The 19,166-nt window shown below is 36.5% G+C and overlaps 1 protein-coding gene, 1 long non-coding RNA gene and 1 pseudogene across 3 annotated transcripts; all 3 read right to left on the bottom strand.

The window, feature by feature from the left end:
• Positions 1 to 722: 722 nt before the first annotated feature.
• LOC121260413 lies at positions 723 to 6,362 on the bottom strand (annotated as a pseudogene).
• A 7,421-nt stretch (positions 6,363 to 13,783) lies between these two features.
• LOC121260414 (probable pectinesterase/pectinesterase inhibitor 7) lies at positions 13,784 to 15,843 on the bottom strand. Of its 2 annotated transcripts, none has more exons than XM_041162276.1 (2): positions 14,841 to 15,843; positions 13,784 to 14,647 (listed from the first exon to the last, which is right to left on the bottom strand). In XM_041162276.1, the coding sequence occupies exons 1-2, from the start codon at positions 15,841 to 15,843 to the stop codon at positions 13,950 to 13,952; spliced, it is 1,701 nt and encodes a 566-aa protein (XP_041018210.1). In that variant the 3' UTR covers positions 13,784 to 13,949. The 2 variants fall into 2 exon arrangements, with proteins under 2 accessions (XP_041018210.1, XP_041018211.1); XM_041162277.1 differs by having other exon boundaries at positions 13,784 to 14,656; positions 14,832 to 15,247.
• Positions 15,844 to 18,547: 2,704 nt separating this feature from the next.
• LOC121260415 lies at positions 18,548 to 19,166 on the bottom strand. Its single transcript, XR_005939715.1, has 3 exons — positions 19,078 to 19,166; positions 18,834 to 18,973; positions 18,548 to 18,563 (listed from the first exon to the last, which is right to left on the bottom strand). It is a non-coding gene; the product is annotated as an uncharacterized LOC121260415 (long non-coding RNA).

Consider the following 19,166-nt stretch of genomic DNA (forward strand, 5'->3'; position numbering starts at 1 on the left):
AGAAAATTCTGAATATGTTGTGACCTGGCTCTAATACCAATTTGAAGGGAGAAATTTATCAAAACTTTTCTTACTCTCTTAAAAAATAGATTACAATACATCAACCTATATATAGGCACATAAGAATGATCACACTTCATGACTATTGAGTTACTGTTGAAAAAATAAAAGGACACATTATCTCGAAATAAAAAGATAACTTTGATAAAAGAAACTCTTGAAAAGCATAAAAGTTTTCTTCATAGAATGCACAAAAGTTTCATACATTGGATTTGTTTAAACTTCAAACAACTGTCCATGCATGTTACATTTCCGTAGAATTGCCTAAAAGAATGTGCATACAAGGTTGCCCGGAACCCATCAGGCTCAGAGCTGCAGCCTGCAGCCATAAAATGTTGACATATATGCTAACTTTGCTAACACCATGGAACTATTGTTGCATTCCATATTTCCATATATATGAATATTACATGAATACCAAATTCCTGAAGCCTTGAAAATAACAAAATTAATAATATCAAATAGTACAGAGTCAAGTAGTGTACAAATACGTACTTGCCAAGCTTATCACATGATCTTGCTTATCGCATGATCTTGTGCTGAATTATTTAGTTAAAATAATCATAGAAAATTAAGCATCAAGGAGGAAAAAAGAGAAAAGGGCACACCGAAGGAATCATTTGTGTAGATTGTCCAAAAAAAGAAAAGAAAAATAGAGTAGCTCATATTAAGCCGCTGGAAAAAGGAACTCCTGTTTTAGGTAACCAATCATCCCCATCCAAGAGGGAAGGCACCGTAAACTTAGTAGCATCAGTACTGGTGTTAATGACATGGTAACCAAGCCATGCCACTCTATCTGCAGTGTTTGATCCAGGTCCTTTATTGCCATACTCTGTATAATACAATGTGTTTAATGCAAAACTTCCACTCCATTCATGCCAACCTGTAGGATTTATACAACTGTCCATGAAAGATTGCATGTAAACTGTCCGTGAGTAGTCCTTCCATGGCCTCCCTAGGTATGTTTGAGTAGTACCACCGTTTGCAGCCAAATCATCGTTTGGTCTAATTGTACAATTATGAACTGAGATACCTATGTTTTGATTTGGGTCCGTTCGACCTTGTGCTGTGATGGTATTGAATTGTCCACTCATTGGGAGCCGAGGATATATGTTGCAATTTTGGAGAACAACGGCAGCATTTCCGAATATGAAGTCAATTGTCCCGTAGATATCACATTCCCTATTGAACTGCCTGAGAGAGTGAGTGTACAAGGTTGCTTGGTACCCCTCAAAATTGCAGCGATAAAATGTGGACATGTTTGCCCCACTTCGAAGTGCGACCGCTTGATGCTTAAATGCCCTAGCAGTGTTGATAAAAGTTATGTTCACTGCAACAAACCCCGGTGCAACCACAACTGCAATATTGATTTGAAAGTTAGCAGAAAACCCATCAAAGAGGATAATTAAGCTTGTTATAGAATGGCAAAAGCATTGAACCTAATTCAACGTAATGTACATCCCTAAAATGTCGAAACTAGATATAGTTTCTTACCAAAGGTTGCGGAGTTGAATGTTGTCCACCCATCATCAGCACTTCAATTGCCTATGATAATAGTCTGATTGATACCCTCTCCAATCATCAACAAGTACTTTTTGTTCTCCGGAATGGACACATACTCTTGGTAAACACCGGTCGTGATATAGATCAAGAAGTACCCATAAGAAGCTGCCGTGTTGTTTGGAGCAGCGTCAATGGCTTCATTGATAGTGGTGAAGTTTCCATATCCATCTTTGCAAACAATCACAATATCAGAAACTTTAACCTCTTCATCCTGGCCATATGTCTGAAGAAGCTTTGTCTTGCTCACTGTTAAGGATAAGGATAAAGCTGCTATAGAAGCCGTAGAAGACTAGAAGATTAACATCAGTAGAAGATCAGAAACTCAATCTCATTAGCCGTAGTTATCTTGATAAGAATATTCTGTTATTTCATTTTAAATATTTGTTACGAGTCCTACAACTATTAGATCTGTACTCAACAACTTTACCTATTAATAAGAGAAACAACACACTGAATGTGTAGTTGATATTTCCCTCAACGTGGTATCAAGAGCCTAAGACTAACGTTGACTATGGCAAATTCTAATACCCTTATATCAGAGACTAATGTCTCCTCTCCCTTCCCACCCATATTTACATCAAATCCCTTTCCTGCTCCTGTTACCTCTCTTCCTAACTTCACACCTATTAAACTTACGAGAGACAATTACCTGTTATGAAAAGCACAGGTTGTCCCCTACCTCAAAGGTCAACATCTTTTTTCTTTCGTTGATGGGTCATCTATCTGCCCTTCACCCATAATTACTACGGCCACCAACCAAACAGTGGCTAATCCGGCTTTTATGCAGTGGATCTTGCAAGACCAGTTGATTCTTTCTGGGTTAAACTCCTCCCTTTCCGAAACAGTGCTTGCTCATGTTACGAAATGTCAAACCTCTCGTCAAGTATGGTCAATGCTGGAACGAATGTTCACTTCCACGTCCCGTGCTCGTTCAATGAATCTCCATTATCAATTAGCTACACTTAAGAAAGGTAGCTCCTCGATCTCAGATTATTTTCACACGTTTACTACTCTAGCCAATACGTTGGCTGCGGCTGACCAACCTCTAAATGATTTTGAGCTGGTCTCTTTTTTACTTGCTGGCCTTGGACTGAAATATGATTCGTTTGTCACCTATGTGACAACCCGAGTTGAGCCACTCTCCATGGATGATCTTTATGGCCATTTAATTGCACACGAAATACGCCTGGAACAACACCGAACGCCAAACGAACTTCATCTGGCCAGTGCTAATTATGCCTCACGTGGTTCTCATGGCTCTCGAGGCAGTCGAAGTTTTGGTCATGCATCTTGGTACAATTATGGGCGTGGATCTGACCGCACAAGTCGTGGCAGAGGTCGTGGTCGTAGTTTTAATTCCTCAAACTCTTGACCTGTTTGTCAAGTGTGCAATAAAGCAGGTCACACTGCTTTACGATGTTACCACCGGTATGATGAATCATATGATCATAATACCGCTTCTGTGCAAGCTTATTTTACAGATTCTTCTCAGTTCAACAATCTCAACTGGTACCTAGACACGGGTGCTACGCATCACTTGACTTCAGATCTCTCCAATCTCAATATTACTGCTGAGGAATACACTAGACCCGATAAAATCCGAGTTGGTAACGGCACTGGTTTAACCATCACACACTTTAGCACCTCTAAACTCTCCACTCCTACAATTTCTTTTCTTCTTCATAATGTTCTTCATGTGCCAAAAATTACCAAAAATTTACTATCTGTTTAAAAATTTACTACCGCCACTAACATTTTCTTTAAATTTCATCCCTCTTGTTTTTTTGTGAAGGATCGAGCAACGGGGAAAATTCTACTGCACAGGCCGAGTAAGAATGGGCTTTATCCTCTTTTAGCTTCCAATAAATCTTCTTCTTCGTCTGCACTCATTAGTGAACGAGCATCACTTTCTCAATGGCACTCTCAAATGGGTCGTCCAGCCTTCAAAATAATCCATCGAGTCTTATCGCAATTTTCTCTTATAGTTGTTTTGAATAAGTCTAGACTTTTATGCCCTGCTTGTCTAAGTTCTGAAAGTCGTCAATTACCATTTTTTGAGCCATGTAAACGTGCCTCGGCACCACTTGAATTAATTTATAGTGATGTTTGGGGCCCGTCTCCTATTATTTCTCATGATGATTTCAGATATTATGTTACTTTTCTAGACTCATACAGTCGATACACATGGTTTTATCCCATAACATGCAAAAGTGATGTTATAACCATCTTTCGTAAATTCCAGCCCCATGTAGAACGACAATTTAATTGTAAAATTAAAGATGTTCAATTTGACAGAGGTGGTGAATTTCGATCACTATCTTCATTATTAGTCTCTCTCAACATCTCTCATCGAAGGTCTTGCCCTCACACTCATTAGCAAAACGGTACTATTGAACGTAAATACCGTCACATTGTTAAAACTGGTTTAGCTCTCCTAAATCACAGTCATAATCCTCTTAAATATTGGGATGATGCATTTGATACTGCTTGTTATTTGATTAATTGGATGCCATCACCAGTCTCTCACAACACATCACCTTTCCATCGTTTATTTCTAAGTGATCCCGATTATTCATTTCTTCGCATTTTTTTGTTGTGCCTGTTGGCCCAATCTACGACCATATAATCGTCACAAGTTACAACCTCAATCTATTCAGTGTGTTTTCCTTGGGTATAGCCATAATCACAAAGGCTATAAATGTCTCAATCTTCTTACGGGCAAGATCATTATCTCTCACGATGTCGTTTTTGAAGAATCAGTATTTCCATTCCAATCACATTCGGTTTCATCCTCTCCTATTCCACAAGTATCTCTTGCAGTCCCCTTTGTGATACCCATTATGAGGCCCAATACTTACTCTCATCATGCAGTAGAAGAACCCACATGTGCATCCAGTCCATCACATTCATCCCGTCCACATACCCAAGCCCATCCAGCCCATACACATCCATCTTCCTCTTCCTTCGCCCCTGAATCATCTCCCTCAATACCAGACCCGATTTCCCCAATTTCCAATACCCTAGAACAAATTTTCCCAATCTCGAACCCGCCCGACCAAAATTCCCCAATCTCGAACTCACCAGAAAGTCCCTCTCAGCCAACCTCAAATACCCAGCCATCTTAGCATCCCATGCTCACCTGATTGAAGAACAACATTACCAAGCCAAAAACCCACACTAACGGCACCGTCAGATATCCCATACCCAAAGCTCTTCTTGCCGAAATAGAGTCTGCAATGGTTGAACCATCTTGTTATACAACTGCGGTCAAGCATCCTCAATGGAGAAATGCCATGAACCAAGAGTTCAATGCGTTACTTAAAAATGGTACCTGGATTCTTGTACCCCCTACGGATGCCCAAAATATTATTGGTTCAAAATGGGTCTATCGAATCAAACGAAAAGCTAATGGTGATGTGGAATGCTACAAGGCACGGTTAGTAGCCAAGGGCTACCTTCAACAAGCCAGAGTAGATTTTTCTGATACCTATAGTCCAGTGATAAAGCCCACAACGGTAAGGATAGTTTTATCAATTGCTATTTCTTCAGGTTGGGAGATTAGACAAATTGATGTACACAATGCATTTTTACACGGCACTCTATCGAAGAAGGTCTTCATGTCCCAACCTCAAGGGTATGTTCACTCACAATTTCCAAACCATGTCTGTAAACTGAAAAAGGCACTATACGGCCTGAAGCAAGCCCCAAGGGCCTGGTTTTCACGTCTCAGCACTCGCCTTCTGGACTTAGGCTTCCATGGGTCGCTGTCAGATACATCCTTGTTTATTCACACTTCATCTAAGTTCACAATGTATATTCTTATTTATGTTAATGACATTCTGATCACTTGTTCTGACAAGCATGCCATTGATGAACTATTAAATACTCTACATTGTGACTTTGCAATTAAAGATCTGGGCAGCTTGAATTTTTTGTTGGGTTTTGAGGCTCTTCATTCAAAAGGACAGATTATATTATCTCAACGTAGATACATTATGGATTTATTCCTCAAGACCAAAATGCATAAAGCCAAAGCCATTAGTACTCCTATGGCCACCCATTAACTCATAAATTGCTCGTTTCTTGCTGTTCATTTTCAAAGGTAAGCATCCATTTCGGAATGCAGGATGTTTCCTCTTTGGCAGGGAGCTATACTTCTTCATAGGCACCCAACCCTTTGTGAACAAGGCAAGAGAAACACCATGGAGCTTAGTGTAATTAGAAAGTTTCCATAAGAGATCATTCTTTATGCTCGACTCCGACGCCGTGTTCACTATACCATCCAAACATGTTTGCTGGTCAGTTAAACTGGCACTAAGCAACGTTTGGACGTCATCGACCTCCAAGCTGGAGAGAGCAACGCTAGTTTTATTGACAGTTTTGTAGGAGGTTTGAAGGAAATCCAGGCTCAAGCCTGCAAGCAGTTTACAATCTTCAAGGGCACGTATTGTGGGTTCGGACAAACTGGGCCTACGTTGCAGATACGCGTCCACCATTTTTGAAAATTTGCGAGATTTCAGAAGTGATTTCAAAATAAAAAATCGGCCAGAGTGGAAGACATTGGCATTACGGTTAGGAAGCAAGGATTTGCAAAAGGAAGGATGACGGGTAGACCTGCAAATGGTTTCAGGCGGGACGGGATTAGTGAGATCAGAGCTGTATGCATAAGATAGAGTGTCAGAGAAGGGGAAGAGAACGAAAAATAAAATTGTTATGGAGGAGAAAAGCTTGGAAGCCATTGCGATTAAAAAAGGAAGAAGTTGAACAGTTTGTGCTGGGAGATGGGATGCATGTGTTGAATTTATAGGAGATCAGGGACTGGATGAAGGTAGAATAGGCAATGAGTTTAATAGAATGTATGGAAGGTGGTTTGGATGCATGGGAATATTACGAGGGGGATGTATTCGTAAAGTCAACTACTTGATCTTGCAGCCTGTACGTTGGTGGCGTGATAGTGGTCTAGGCATAACTAATTTGTCCAAGTATTTTTTTTTTTTTTTTTTTTCAGCTTGTTGATCGTGGATTTATGGTAGTAAAATGTTATTTTTATTTTGGATCTTATTATTTTTCAGTCAAATCAATTGGTTTGTTATATATTATACGTGATTAATTTCTATTTAAGTACGTACGTATATAGTTTATATAAATAAATGACTTAAACTATATTATATCAATATATAATTAGGTGTGACTGAAAATAATGAATTGAATTAATCATGGTAAAGAGTAGTGATTAGCATTGTTACTGTTTATGATATTGGTTTAAGTTTAAGAAAAAATCTATATATTCATTACAAGAAAAATAGATTTTTGTGGCCATTTAATTGAGCTAAAAAAATTATTTGTAATCAAAACAAACTCATTTTGACTGTAAATAGTCATTTCGCTAGAATTAACTGGTCACAAATAAACAGTTTTCTTGTAGTGATTCTTCATCTCTTTTATTATCATTTCATGATATAGTATTAGATAATAGATTTACAAGTAAAATATAATAAATAGTCTATAACTATCTAATACCACGTCATGGGATGATGAGATCAAGATGATGAGAATTAGGATATGATGAGTAGAATTAATTACATGAATGGACCATCTGTTTCCAATTAATGCTTCGGCTACATAATCAAACGGCCTGTGATATTGAGTTGGCAAACACAAACATTTCAAAGATTTCAGTTGGTTGAAAGGGCAGTACTTACTCAAGTTGAACTCGACCGATTTCGTGAGAGATCAATGAAAAGAAGAATTAGTTAATGATCTGATCATGTGTATAGCCACCATGGCTGGCCAGTTAATTAGATTCGGAACTCCATATACCAAAACGTACGGCTAAAATAAAGTTGATTTGATTTCTTTGAAATTTGAGTTAGAGAGTTTGGATCAGTTGTTCAAATAATAGTGAAAAACTTCCCAAATGGGAGGGTGGGTGAGTACGTACTGGTGATGATCAGATCTTTAATTAATTAGATGATTGTGATTAGGGCTGCACATAGACCCGGCCCGATCAAATTTGGGCCTGACCCGACCCGCAAGGAAGACGGTTTTAAGCTTGACTTGATCCGACTCGTAAATGTCGGATCGGGTCAAACCCGTTCGTCTTGCTTTTTTATCGTCTTCACCCATTCACCTTCATTTGCAGACCCACACCCCTTTCTTGCTCTGCAAACTCAGCCTCTCCCACATAGTTCGTTCCTCCTCTTCCTCTTCCTCTCCTCTGCAACTCAGCCTTTCTCCTCCCAAACCCACCCTCCCTCTGCAGGTACACCTTAAGGGGTCCACGTAGTCCTCGAAGTCGAGGGTGGTCAGGGCCCACCACAGATCGTCGCTTCTACCTCTGGAACTTGCCGGATGCCTTACCAGTGATGAAGCTTATGATGTATTTCATTTTATTTGTGATGTATTTCATTTTCTTTGAAATCTATTTCGAGATCTATTTAATTTCCTTTGAAATCATCGATGACCTTCACCTCGGGAGGAAGTAGTGGGTCTGATTAGCTTGCTTGATTTATTCTCAGAGAAAAATGTAAAACTTTATTGATTTCTTGGTGGGTCTGATTAGCAGTGGGGAATCCGTCGAAGATCGACGCAAGATCGATGGGTTTTTACGAGTAGCTCGTTCAAAATCTATCGAAGATGGACGCAAGATTGAATCCGTTGGTGATCGGTTTCAACCAACATGAGAATTATCGAACACCCGTTAGATGATCTGGACCCAATGAACCCGACTATTGTCGAGTGAATCCAATCAGGTCATGCGGGTTGATTGGCCCATCAGGCTTCTTGCACAGGCCTAATTGTGATCAGACCCACGTCTAATTACTTATGGTTCCAAAATATATATGGCATTCACGTACAGTATCAACATATATATGTCATTGATTGCTTTGAGAATCTTAGACCATTGAGATGGATATTATAAATAAAACAAAATGGCCTAAGGAAACTGGTTGGCTAGCTGCATTCCCATTATATAAATATATATATATATATATATATATATATTAGATTGTGTGTAGCATTGATGTAACGCCCCGTCCCCGAGGGTCCGGAGAGTTAACTCATGTCGCTAAAAATCATTTTCCATCCACATAATATATAATCAAATTTTTCTCTATCTCACAAACTACTCATTAATTCACATCAATACTCCAGTATAATTAATCCAAGACAATACAAAGTCTTAATAAAAAAATCAACCTCCCAACAATTCATATCATCAGAACGCATTAAACTTACTTTATAACAAAATCCTCAATACTCATGTAAACCTCCTATGCTTAAACCACTATTCTTAGCTCCTCTTACCTATGCTCCATATTCTTAATCCTCAACTGAAAATATTCTAATAATCTGAAAATATTGAAGATAAGAGAGGGTGAGCTATCAACAACTCAGTAAGCAGAGAGCATATACTAGCATGCAAGCATGAGCCTTTTCAGAAAGTTCAGTATGCAGAAATAAAACATTATATTTTTATATGCAGATCTCATAAACATGTTATCAGAAAATCAGAGAGACTTTTCATACTTTTTAGACTCAAAAATTAACTGTTCATATTTAAAGACACTTTCCATATTCAAAGATTATTTTCATATGCAAAAACCATTTTCATATTCAACATCCAATTGTTCATATTCAAAGATCCGTTTCCTACTCAAAAACCTTTTTGGCATTCAAAAACTATTTTCATATTCGAAAACCAACTGTACATATTAAATATCATTTTCATATTCAAAATCGCTTTGGCATAACATAACTGAACCTCTTCATTTTATCGTATTATGTCATATTGTATCATATCATATATCATGTTTAACCCCCGTGGTAGGACTGTGCTATCCCCGGTGGCCAAACCAGGCAGTATCATATGGTGAACTTCCCATTTTTCAATCTCGGAGCCCCAAGTGTACACACAGGAAAGAACAAGTAAAAAGACCACTTTGTTTCTAAAGTAGGTGCACTCATATCATATCATATCATGGTGGTACCAACCATATCACGTGAACCAGTATCATCATATTAGAACTATATTCAGAATCTGATCCAGAACAGATAAGTATGCCAAAGGTTTATCATATTCATATCATATCAAAACACGTGCGAAACATATTCATATCCTTTCCATTTGATCAAAACACATATCCAAATCATTTCATATCACATGTATAAAAAAATATCTCAATGATATCATATTCGCTCTTTTGCATATTTCAGAAATATGTCAAATATTGCTCATGTCTACACAACACATGTCAGAAAAATATTTTCTTTTTTCCGTACAGATTTCATGAGTGATGCAAATAAACGACCGAGGTTGGTTTTTCTCAAGTTTTCATTTCATCACAAAATATGCAAAGTTTTCAGAAGGTCAACCTGAGTCTCAATAATTCGTATAAAACCTAGCATAGGAATCCCGCTTACCTGGAATTCTTAACTTTTTCAAAATTTTCCTCAAAAAGTCAAGTCGACTATAAATTGTCACCTATAAAATAATCACGTAATTTTCATAAATTTCCAATCAATCACATATTTCGATATTTAAGCCTAAACTTCTAAAATAACCTATTTTAATTCCTCAAAACTTAAAACCTTCATAATTCTAAAATATATCACCACTTTCTAAAATTATCGATATCCACCGTAATCAACGTCAAACTAAAAACACCAATATTTAAACCCGAAACCGCTAATAAATCTCACATCATAAACCAATCACACAAACAACTCCATAATCCAATCTAACCGACTCCCTTACTCCTCGGGACTCAGTCCGGCACAACCAACCAATTCACAGTAAATATGAGTTAATGCAAAATACATTTAAATCTCAAAAGTTCTTTGAGAAAATACTTACAATGTTATAATATAATTTTTGAAAGATCACGGAGGTGCTAGAAGTGGCAGCACTGCAACAGAACAGTGCAAAATGCACTATGGCCGTGGGTCTCAAAAATTCACTTTTGAACGGAGACAAACCAAGACCCGAAATTGATAGGGTAGGGCTTAGAGATGTCGGTGAAGTTAGTGGTGGTGGTGGTTGGCCATGGGTGGCGGCGCAAAGGGTGGTTAAAGATCAAAAATACCCAAATCAGAAATGGGGTTGGTTGTGCTTCACCGGTGAAGGATCGGAGCTGGGGTTGGGTGCATTGGGTTGCTAAGAGGTCGAGGATGAAGTGGTGAAGAAATGGTGGCCGGAGGTGGAGTGACAGCGGCGCTGGAGAGAAGAGAACGTCGCGTCTTCAAGCTGCGCGTGGAAGAGAATGGCGGCAACTGAGGAGCTGAAAACCGAAGGGGGAGGTCACCGGTGGGTGTGGAAGCTGATGGAAGGGGCGGTGTCGCGCATGGTGGCGTGCAATGACGACTGGGTGGAGAAGGAGAAGCGCATGGGGAGAGAGAGGGAGGAGGTGCCGCGCGGGAAAGAACTGGAAGGAGAAGAAAAAAAAGAACAAAAAGAAAAGAAAGAAGAAGAGAAAAAGAGAGGAAAGAGAAAATGAAGGAAAAGAAATAAGATACAATCCTCAGATCTTAGATCATAAAAATGATCCAACGGAAACGATTTCAAAACAACAAGTACAATAAAATAATTCAAACGTAGTGATTAAAATGAAAATAAATAATTAAATCCAACAACAAGTTAATTTAATATGAAAAGAAATTTAAATGCATAACAATAATTAATATTAAGGAAACATGTCAAATTTAATTTTCACAAATTAAAAATCATAAAAATAAACCCACTAAAATCTGAAAATTTAAAACAAGAGAATCAATTTTTAAATTAATAACAAAAAAAAATCCTTCAATTAAAAATACACTAAAAATACAGGGTGTTACAATTGATATATCGAAGACATGTAATATAATTAACACATCTTTATTTCTTTTAAAAAAATGTTTGGTCTACAGAGATATTCTATTTTAAATACACTTATAAATTTATGGCATGATTTGATATGGTATGTAAAACTCATTTTCTTGTAAAATAAATTTAATATTTCACATTGGATCACATTAGTTAATAAGTTTATTTTTGTAAGATCATTTTATAGATCTAAAAATTCTTTTTTATTTGATATATAAGCTTTGTGCTAGGAATGATAAGGAAAAAGTAAAGTAAAAAGTAAAATCAATTTATACACAACATAAGGCTTATATGGTTAGGCAACGTGTCGACATCTATGGAGTTACGTAAGATTTTATTCAGATGAAAATAAAAAATACCGTGCAGTAGCCGTATAAAAGTAAACACTAATTAGCAAGTGGGTCAGACCATGGCCCAGTCCTTGTTGAAGATCCAACAAAAAAATTGCAACGGATCATTTTCGAGTTGGCTGATCATCAAATTAAGCCGCACACAATCAAAACTAGGCTCCACACAAAGAAGGCTAACTAACAACAAGTTAAATATATCTTAATAGAATCTACAAAATATTAATATTAATAATTCAATATCCAAACATCGATCCATTCCATTATCAAGAATAAAAACCTAACAATGGATTGGCAGATTTACCGTATTAAATAATTCATAGTCATCCAAGCCTTTGATATCATGGTTAACTTGAAAAATTATTCATCAACTAGTGTTCTCTCTTTCTGTGGAGCCTTTTTCGTAGAAATTCATCGATCTAAGCCTTTTGTCGATTTGTATAATCTTATAAAAGATAAATGATATTTATAGTCATAGAGTGCATAAGCACCGTGCACTTCTTTTGAAACAATGAAGTAAATATAGAATCTGTATAAAAAAATTAATTTTTTTAATAATAGATCCTACTCTTTTTTAAAAAGAGTGCACGGCGTTTGTACAATTCATGACTGTATCTAGCATTACTCCTTAAAAAAAGGATAAATCACATTGTGAATATATATCTATGAACAAGATTTCCATTCCATCCATCCTAATTAGGACTTTAGAGATTTTTAAGGGGCGTTGATGTATTCCGTAATTTGTTTTTTCTTTTAAAAAACAAAAGGAACAAAGTTATAAATACGTACATATATAAAGATGTATAACTTCAAGATTTAAAATCAATATGCTAATCATATGTCAAGAGCTTGATGGCCTAATGGCATATAACTCGATTCTCCAAATAGAAAATCTAGATTCAAACCCCCCACCCCTTTATAAAAAAATAAATGCTACCCGTATTTCATGTTAAAATGTTAAATATGTCAATTTAAAAGTAATAAAGCGTTGTCGTGATAAAATGATCTCTACAAATTGATCATTTGAAAAAAATATAACTAAAAGAAGAGTAATAATTTATACAAGTCTCAAATATACACACCTTACGCAATCCTTTTAGTAAAAAAGTAAACCTCACCGTAAAAAGTTATAAAATAAATTTGTTTCTCACATTTTTACAAAAGACTTGCGTAAGACTTTTATGTTTTGGAAGCTTCTACTGCAACACCCGACTCTTACCACTAGGCATCATGACCCCTAGTGCAATCTTACTTATTTTTCAAATAGTTTTTAAACATGCATCTTTAAATATTTTTAAAAAATATGCAAATTCACTAGTAGTAACTTTTTAAAACATTTAAAAAGAATGCACTAAAGGTCAAGCCCAAGGGCAAACTAACATTTTTCTCATATTTTTGGCTTGTATATGGGTTGGTCACCATGAGTTTTCCTCGGTTTAGGCACTAATCTGTAAAGGTAATTTCTTAGATACATCTTGGTTTGCTCGTTAATTTTTGTTGAATTGATTGCTTTAATTGGTACCTGTAGTTTTTTATATAGTAATAAAAATTTTAGTTTGTATATGTAGGATATATTTATCTTTATAAAATTTAAAGTTTTGGTTTTGGAATTTTTGTACCCTAGCTCAACCTTTTTATTGTATAATCATGGTTTCTTTCGCCAAAAAATATGGATTATCAATACAATTGAAGGGATCATCTACCTCTCTAAAAAATGGTCCTATAATTCATTTTGGGAAGAGTTTTTTTTTAACCCGAAGGAATCGGGGTTGGTATCTTCGACCAACGTACCAAGATCATGTCAACCGTGAAGCCAAATTGACAATCATGACGCCAACACACCCTGTAACTTGTTGCATTCCAGATCTTGCAATATCAAGTAGTGCGCGCGCATTTACTATTTTCTTTTCTTTCATAAAATAATCATGACATGATATACTATGAAACAATACAGCATGAGAATCGATTAAGCTGTACATTAATGGCCAAGAATTTATGGCATCACGCGCTTTTTTCTGTAGTAAAAACAATGACAGATAAAAAATGAAACAACAACCAGCGATATCCAAGAAGTTACTCATTCTTGTTTTTTCTATTAAAGAAAGAATATTAAGTCACACTAAGCCACCGGTGTAAGGCACTCCTGTTCGAGGCAGCCAATCATCTTCCACCAGCAAGAAGGAAGATACTGTAAACTTAGCAGCATCAGCGCCGTCAATCACATGGTAACCAGGCCATGTCACTCTATTCGCAGTTTCTGATCCAGGTCCTCTATTTCCATACTCCGCATAATACAATGTGCTTAGTGCAAAACTTCCACTCCATTCATGCCAACCTGCTGCATTTATCAAACTGTCCATGAAAGATTGCATGTAAACCGTCCTGGAGTACTCCTTCCATGGCCTCCCTAGGTATGTTTGAGTACTAGTACCATCGCTTGCAGCCAAATCGTCAGCTGCTCTAATTGTACAATTATGGATGGAAATACCTGTGTTTTGATTTGGGTCCGTTCGACCTTGAGCTGTGATGGAATTGAATTGTCCAGTCATTGGAAGGCGGGGATATATGTTGCAGTTTTGGAGGACAACTGCAGCATTTCCAAATATGAAGTCAACTGTCCCATAGATATCACATTCCCGATAGAATTGCCTGAGAGAATGTGTGTACAATGTGTCCTGGTACCCCTCAAAGCTGCAGCTGTAAAACGTGGACATATCTGCCCCACTTCGAAGTGCAACTGCTTGGTGCTTTGTTGGCCCAGCAGTGTTGCGAATAGTAATGTCCACGGCCACGAACCCTGGTGCAACCACAGCTGCAATATTGACGTGGAACTTAGTGAAGTTTTGGCACATAAGTTCCAGGAAATAATTAAATTTTTAGATCAAGCTGGCACGCATGTTAAATTGTTTGTATAATTCTTGAAGTAATTTAAGATTGTTTACAAAACATGAGCATACAAATTTCGGTGCTTCCCTAAAATGTTGGAGAGATTAATTATTCCTTACCAAAAGTTGCGGAATTGAACGTCGTCCAACCATCATCCACGCTTCGGTTGCCTGTGATTATGGTCCGATTGATACCGTCTCCAATCATCAACAAATACCTCTTGTTCTTCGGAATGGACACATACTCGTGGTAAACACCGGCTGTAACATAGATCAGAAAGTACCCATCGGAAGAGTTAGTGTTGTTTGGAGCAGCAAGAATGGCATCATTGATTGTGGTGAAGTTTCCGCCTCCATCTTGGCACACGATCACAATGTCAGAAACCCTAATCTCTTCATCTTCACTATCTGTCTCAAAAATCTTTCTCTTGCGCACTGACTCATAAATTGCTCGTTTCTGGCTGGACATTTTTAATGGTAAACTTCCATTTCGGAACATAGGATATTTCCTCTCAGGCTGCCAGCAATCCTTCTTCATAGGCACCCACCCCTTGGTGAACAAAGCCAGAGAGACGCCATGGAGCTTAGTGTCATTATAAAGTGGCACTGAAAGAGCATTCTTTATGCTTGAATCCGAAGCTGTGGAAATTAGGCCTTCCAAACAAGTTTGCTGGTTAGTTAAAATGGCACTCAGAAAGGTTTGGACGTCATCCACTTCAAGGGTGGAGAGATCAACACTAGTTGTGTTGATAGTTTCATAGGATTTTTTAAGGTAATCAACGTTTAAGCTAGCCAGCAATTGGCAATCCTCAAGAGCACGTATTGTAGTTTTGGATAAGAAGGGGTACCTGTATTGAACATAATTGTTAACTACACTTGAAAATATGCGTGATTGCAACAATGACTTCAAAATCGCAAACCGGCCATAATCGAAGACATTGGCAGTCTGATTTGGGAGCACGGATTTGCAATACGAGCTGTAAAGGGTGGACTTGCAAATGGTTTCAGGTGGGACTGGAGTAGTGAGATGAGAGAGATCTGCAAAAGATAGAGAGGTAAAGAAGGGAATTAAAAGGAGAATGAAAAATGAGAATGTTATGGGAGAGAAAAGCTTGGAGGCCATTGGTTTTGGACAAATGGAGATCAGAATGTGTGATGGTAGATGAGGTTATTGGGTTTTATTTATAGGAAATTATCAGGCATGCATGCAGGAGTTTAATTATACTATGATCATCTAGCTTAAGAATATTGTGACTGGGAGGGCGCGATGGTTTAGTATTTGTGGAGTCAACCGGCCGTTGTTATATGTAGGAGTACTGCTTCATGCATGAAGTAGGCGTGTGTTTACCAGTCATCGTTGAATATATGCAAGTGGATTCAGAAAAGGATATTGTTACGTCGTATTATAAATTTATTTTTATAATAAAATAAATATAATGTATCTTTGATTTCGAATTGAACTGACAGATTGATCAACATTATTAATGGGATTAATCCAAAAAGGTAGATTGGTGCCAAAAGTGGACATCATAATACGTGGGACTGTGGGAGTTCTCCTATACTAGGTAAGAGCTCCAAGAACTACATTTTTCTCTTGTTACTTCGACTAATTTTAGTACACATAACTTTGATTAATAAGAGAATTGGATCAGTAATTGAAATAATACAAATTATGTGATAATAATAATATGATCAATCGAGGAGATAATTATTTGATATTCATTACTATCAAATCATTCCTAATTAATTAAATAGAAGCCGGGATAATAACACACTACAACATATACCGCTTATTCCCACCTATGTACTTGATGAGAAAATATACAAATTTGGTGGGAAATAAGTATTTTTCACAAAAACGTTCCGTGGGTGACTTGCCGGAAATAACTCGCCGAAAAAAATATTTTTTCCTATCACAAATATGACTTGTCGGAATAATACTTTATCTCGCCCAGTTTGGTTCGTGGGAAAAAAAATTCCATCCTTGGGAAATAGTCACGGGAGGGCTTTGACTTGTGGAAAAAAAAATTATTTTCGATGAAGGGTCATTGTGGGTTGATAAATTATTACCAAAAGTTTTCATGGGAAAAAACATTTTGTGCCCGGGGGAAATAGTCATGACCTAGTCTTCTACACCGTAGAAAATGAAGATGTATTTTCCATGAGGATATACGGTGGGTTGATAAATTTTCACCAAATTTTATGGTGAGAAAAAACATTTTTGTTCCCATGGGAAATAGTCACATGAGGTCTTCTACACCATGGAAAATGAAGATATATTTTCCATGAGGATATATGGTGGGTTGATAAGTTTCCACCAAAAATTAAGGTGGGAAATAACCTTTTGCGATAAGAATAAGTGGTAACAAATAGTGAAGAAGCCGTAACAAATAAAGAAGATAATGTCAGCAAAAGTATTATTTTTTAAAAGATTTTGGTAGTAGAAAACCATGAATTTGATTCTTTACGTGCAGTACCCAAACCAACAGTACATCCATTTATACATTTCTGAATCATTTTATAGCATAATATCACTTAACATCCAATTTCATGAAATGATTCAATTTTAGTATTACATTTGCATAATCCTCTCAGACAATAACTAATAGAGCAGGATTAACACGCCATCCTCACTATTGAGAAACTCATTTAATAAAGGGAGAAGAAAAAAATTCCCACATGAAGCCAAATGCCATTTTCAAAGGAAATTTTGGACCAAATCAAATGAATAAATTACAGGGGAAACTAATTAATTAGAATATGACTATTTGTTTCTAATTTTATGTGTGTGTCATGTGTAGTGGGGTGACGAGTTATAAGAAGGGGTTGGTTTTCAATTTTAGGTGGTCCACTCATATTCGCTTGGGAGATTAAAAAAAATATAAAGATTTAAAAAAATATTCAATCCAATTCTAATCACATGTACTACTCCATTCTCATTTGAATTAATAAAGCCTTAATTAATTAGATATCAAATCATCTAAATCAAGGGCTGAGACCTATAACTAACACTAGTTTGCTAGCTAGATCATATATTAATTAATGTACATCAATGTAATGCGAATTTTCACATGCAGTTCCACTGATAAAATGGCAAAGCATGTAAAGTATACAATACATTTTTGAATCATTTTATATCATAATATCACTTAACATCCAATTTCATGAAATGACTCAATTTTAGTATTACATTTGCATAATCCTCTCATTTATGCTACTATTTTGATAAATCATCGGCATATAGTTTAGCTAAGTAGTGTGCATGAGAATTATTGAATACACATAACAGCTAATTAGGAGTTGATTAGTACTGCATTAATATGTGTGGATCCAAATGCTAGCTCCAAAGTTTCAATCCTAATAACTTTTGTCCAGCTTGTAGACAGTAACCTTTAAACTTTAAAGAAAAAAAACAATACTCATGTACAGATTTTTTTCATAGACTACATGGATGAAACCTCTAATTGATAAACATAGCATATGATCCACTTTCTAATGCTAAAAATTTTGCCATAACACTAAAATATCAAGCACATCATCATAAGAAATAAACTCATTCCAAACTAGATAATACACTTTAACACACTTATAAAGTATCACATACAATTTGAAAATACATTTTTCTGGATGTTGGGGAGTACATCCATTTCACATACACCAAAATATTGCAACTTCATATCCAACATCTTCAACATATATATGTTGTTCACTATATATATACATATATCTTACAAGTAGACAAAGATATGTTGCTGCATAATTGTGGCTGGCTTTTTCATATAATTGTCCCCATCAACAAGTTCCCATGCCTCTTGATCAAACCATCTCTAGGGTTATAACTAACTGCAAAAAGTACAAACCGTATAAGCCCAATATTATTTTCACTTGATCACTCTACCTAATGAACTTCATAAACTAAGGGATCTTGCATCAATTCAACCTTAAGACTTTATCACATTTACAACTACCTAATTATAAAATCAACTTCACTAACAAACACTAGGTAATACATCACTCACAAGGGTTCCTCAATATATCTATAAAGACTAAGTGGTTTTGTCATGTTTAACTATAACAACATGCTTTTCACTAATTAAGGGAGATTTTGCTTACCGACAAACCTGTTGTGACATTTAAAGGATGGTTGTTGTATGCCAATAGTTTCTAGTTGGTGAAGAGACAAGTCTTAACTTCTCTTCTTTAACCATGTGAAATCCCCTGTCACCAAAAAATATACATGCATTGCAAATATCCTGCAGTACATCATAGAACCTGAGTTAGAAGGAGCAAGTGCATATAAGGATATATCTGTAATGCAAACCATACCATGTATGTATATGAGATTAAAATCATATACCAATTCTTACCCCACGCTTCATCTGCCACTTGCATGAAACCATCTACTTACTATGTACATTACAATAATCATCAAAACATCACCAAAAT

Source organism: Juglans microcarpa x Juglans regia, chromosome 4D (assembly GCF_004785595.1).
Source record: "Juglans microcarpa x Juglans regia isolate MS1-56 chromosome 4D, Jm3101_v1.0, whole genome shotgun sequence".
Taxonomy (NCBI): Eukaryota; Viridiplantae; Streptophyta; class Magnoliopsida; order Fagales; family Juglandaceae; genus Juglans; species Juglans microcarpa x Juglans regia.